Source organism: Callithrix jacchus, chromosome 1 (assembly GCF_049354715.1).
Source record: "Callithrix jacchus isolate 240 chromosome 1, calJac240_pri, whole genome shotgun sequence".
NCBI classification, from domain to species: Eukaryota; Metazoa; Chordata; class Mammalia; order Primates; family Cebidae; genus Callithrix; species Callithrix jacchus.
In genome coordinates this window covers 186,815,707-186,818,305 of record NC_133502.1, presented here as the reverse complement: position 1 = coordinate 186,818,305, position 2,599 = coordinate 186,815,707, and the positions used below count along the sequence as shown (strand labels likewise).

The following is a 2,599-nucleotide window of genomic DNA, read 5'->3' as shown; positions in this document are numbered from 1 at the left end:
GATTGCAGTGCCATGCATGCCTTGCACCATACACCCATTATTGCAAACAGGGGCTTTGTTTTTTATTGATTGCCTTCCCTGACTCACCCTTTGTTTTTAAGAGAATTATACTCATTTAACTCTTCTACAGTCATGGAGTTCCTCTCTCTGCTTCTTGTCACTCTCCCCTTTGATCTTTACTGTTCTTGAAAACATCCAATCTAGTTTATGGATTGGGGTTGTGGATATTTGTGAACTTCTTTGAAGATAAAATCTGTGTGCTTCTTTTCTTCCTTGTTTTGGAAAGAGATGCGTTCTCAGAAGAGAAAGTTTTGGCTGTGCTCAGCCATGTTCACACCAGAAGTATGCTTTGCTTATTTTTCCCAAGGGTTCATCTTTCATAATCTTTACAAATAGGTTCTTACAGCTGGGGGGTGGGTTCAGGCAGGGAGGTCCACAGTGATCATGTCACCTGTCCTTACAGCTGCAAATAAAGAAAACTTATTCAGGTGGATGTAGTGAAAGAATAAGTAAGTGTAGTGTGGCCTAAGGGGCAGAACACTCCTTACTTGTGCAGAGGGAACACAGCAGAAGGCTGGGCAAGTAGAGGTCTGTTTCTTCTTTCTGAATGAATCAATTAATTGAGAGGATGAATTCTTTTCCTCCTTGGATGTTTCTTTGAAGGAACTCATGCAGCAAGAATCTGGGGCCAATGGAACGGCCATTGCTGAGTTCATCCTGCTGGGATTGGTGGAGGCACCAGGGCTGCAACCAGTTGCCTTTGTGCTCTTCCTCTTTGCCTACCTGGTCACAGTCGGGGGCAACCTCAGCATCCTGGCAGCCATCTTGGTGGAGCCCAAACTCCACACCCCCATGTACTTCTTCCTGGGGAACCTCTCAGTGCTGGATGTTGGGTGCATCAGCGTCACTGTTCCCTCTGTATTGAGTCGTCTCTTGTCCTACAAGCGTGTAGTTCCCTATGGAGCCTGCCTTACCCAGCTCTTCTTCTTCCATCTGTTCGTTGGAGTGGACTGCTTCCTGCTGACCGCCATGGCCTATGACCGATTCCTGGCCATCTGCCGGCCCCTCACCTACAGCACCCGCATGAGTCAGACAGTCCAGAGGATGTTGGTGGCTGCGTCCTGGGTTTGCGCTTTCAGCAATGCACTGACCCACACTGTGGCCATGTCCACACTCAACTTCTGTGGCCCCAATGTGATCCATCACTTCTACTGTGACCTCCCGCAGCTCTTCCAGCTCTCCTGCTCCAGCACCCAAATCAACAAGCTGCTACTTTTTGCTGTGGGTTTTCTAATGGCAGGTACCCCCACGGCTCTCATTGTCATCTCCTATATCCACGTGGCAGTGGCAGTCCTGCGAATTCGCTCTGCAGAGGGCAGGAAGAAAGCCTTCTCCACATGTTGCTCCCACCTCACTGTGGTTGCCATATTCTATGGTTCAGGTATCTTTAACTATATGCGACTAGGTTCAACCAAGCTTTCAGACAAGGATAAAGTTGTTGGGATTTTCAACACTGTCATCAACCCCATGCTGAACCCAATCATCTACAGCCTCAGAAACCCTGATGTGCAGAGTGCCCTCTGGAGGATGCTCGTGGGGAGGCAGGCACTGGCTTGAGGAGGTCTCCATTGACTCTTTCTCCCTGTGTCTTTTTGTACTAAAGGAAAAATCGTCTAGAGCCAGAAACTAGGAAAAACATGGTTCAGACCTGTTTCTATCTCCCTGGGCATAAGAAGGACTTTTTGTAGGGAAGAATAGCTATCATTTCTTAAAGCAGCCCTGCCCAGTTTTAGGCAGTGGGTGTAGAGTTTCTGCCAAGCCAGCCCCTTAGACAAATTACTTCAGGCACTGTGTTCTCCCCTTTCTGGCTAGAGGGGAAACCTGGGAAGCTGTGAATGCTTACAGGCTTACAGAGAGGGAATGACTCTTTGTTTGGATACAGCCTGGGTTCCCAGAAGCACCCCAGAAAACTTCCCCCACCCCAAAGTCATCTTTTATCCTCAAGTTCAGGTATGCTGCATCTGTTTATAAATCATAGGTCTAGAGATTAGGATTATTTTATTTCTCCCATCAGAGCACTATAAGCAAAAATGAAACAAACAGAAACAAAAAACAAAAAAGGAGCTCTTTCGATTCCCATTAAACAAAGATCCCATAGCATCTCCAGGGGGCAGAGGGGAAGCTGTATGATGATGTGTCCCCTAGTAATTCTGGAACACGAGACCTGTGTGCAGCTCAAAGACTTGCTTCTAAATGCTCAAACTCCATTAATATGTATTATATATCTTATGACACAAAAAGGAATTTTCCTCATCTTTTTTCCCCATGTGTTCCAAATTTTTTGAAAAGATATGAATTTATAATCTAAGCATTATTTACATATTTCAAAATCTCCAAGATTACTCAATGTGAAATTTCCCCAAACCTCTCACTCTTACTCTCCAGGCCTCCTAGCCAAGATAATCCGTAAGTATAAATGCAAGTTCACCATGTGGTGAGGACTTGCCCGACATTTCCCTTCTCACGAGGGGAGCGTGGCTCTGACCCAGAGCATTCTCTCCACTTGCTTGCTATTAGACCGGCCATTATTTCACTGTAT

The 2,599-nt window shown here is 46.1% G+C and overlaps 1 protein-coding gene across 1 annotated transcript; it reads left to right on the top strand.

The window, feature by feature from the left end:
• Positions 1-641: 641 nt before the first annotated feature.
• OR3A1 (olfactory receptor family 3 subfamily A member 1) lies at positions 642-2,310 on the top strand. The gene has a single exon (XM_008990330.5). The coding sequence runs from the start codon at positions 670-672 to the stop codon at positions 1,615-1,617; it is 948 nt and encodes a 315-aa protein (XP_008988578.4). The 5' UTR covers positions 642-669; the 3' UTR covers positions 1,618-2,310.
• Positions 2,311-2,599: the final 289 nt, after the last annotated feature.

What these genes read in the sequence shown, in the direction of transcription:
- OR3A1 (XM_008990330.5), top strand. Translation starts at nt 670, where the DNA reads ATGCAGCAAGAATCTGGGGCCAATGGAACGGCCATTGCTGAGTTCATC.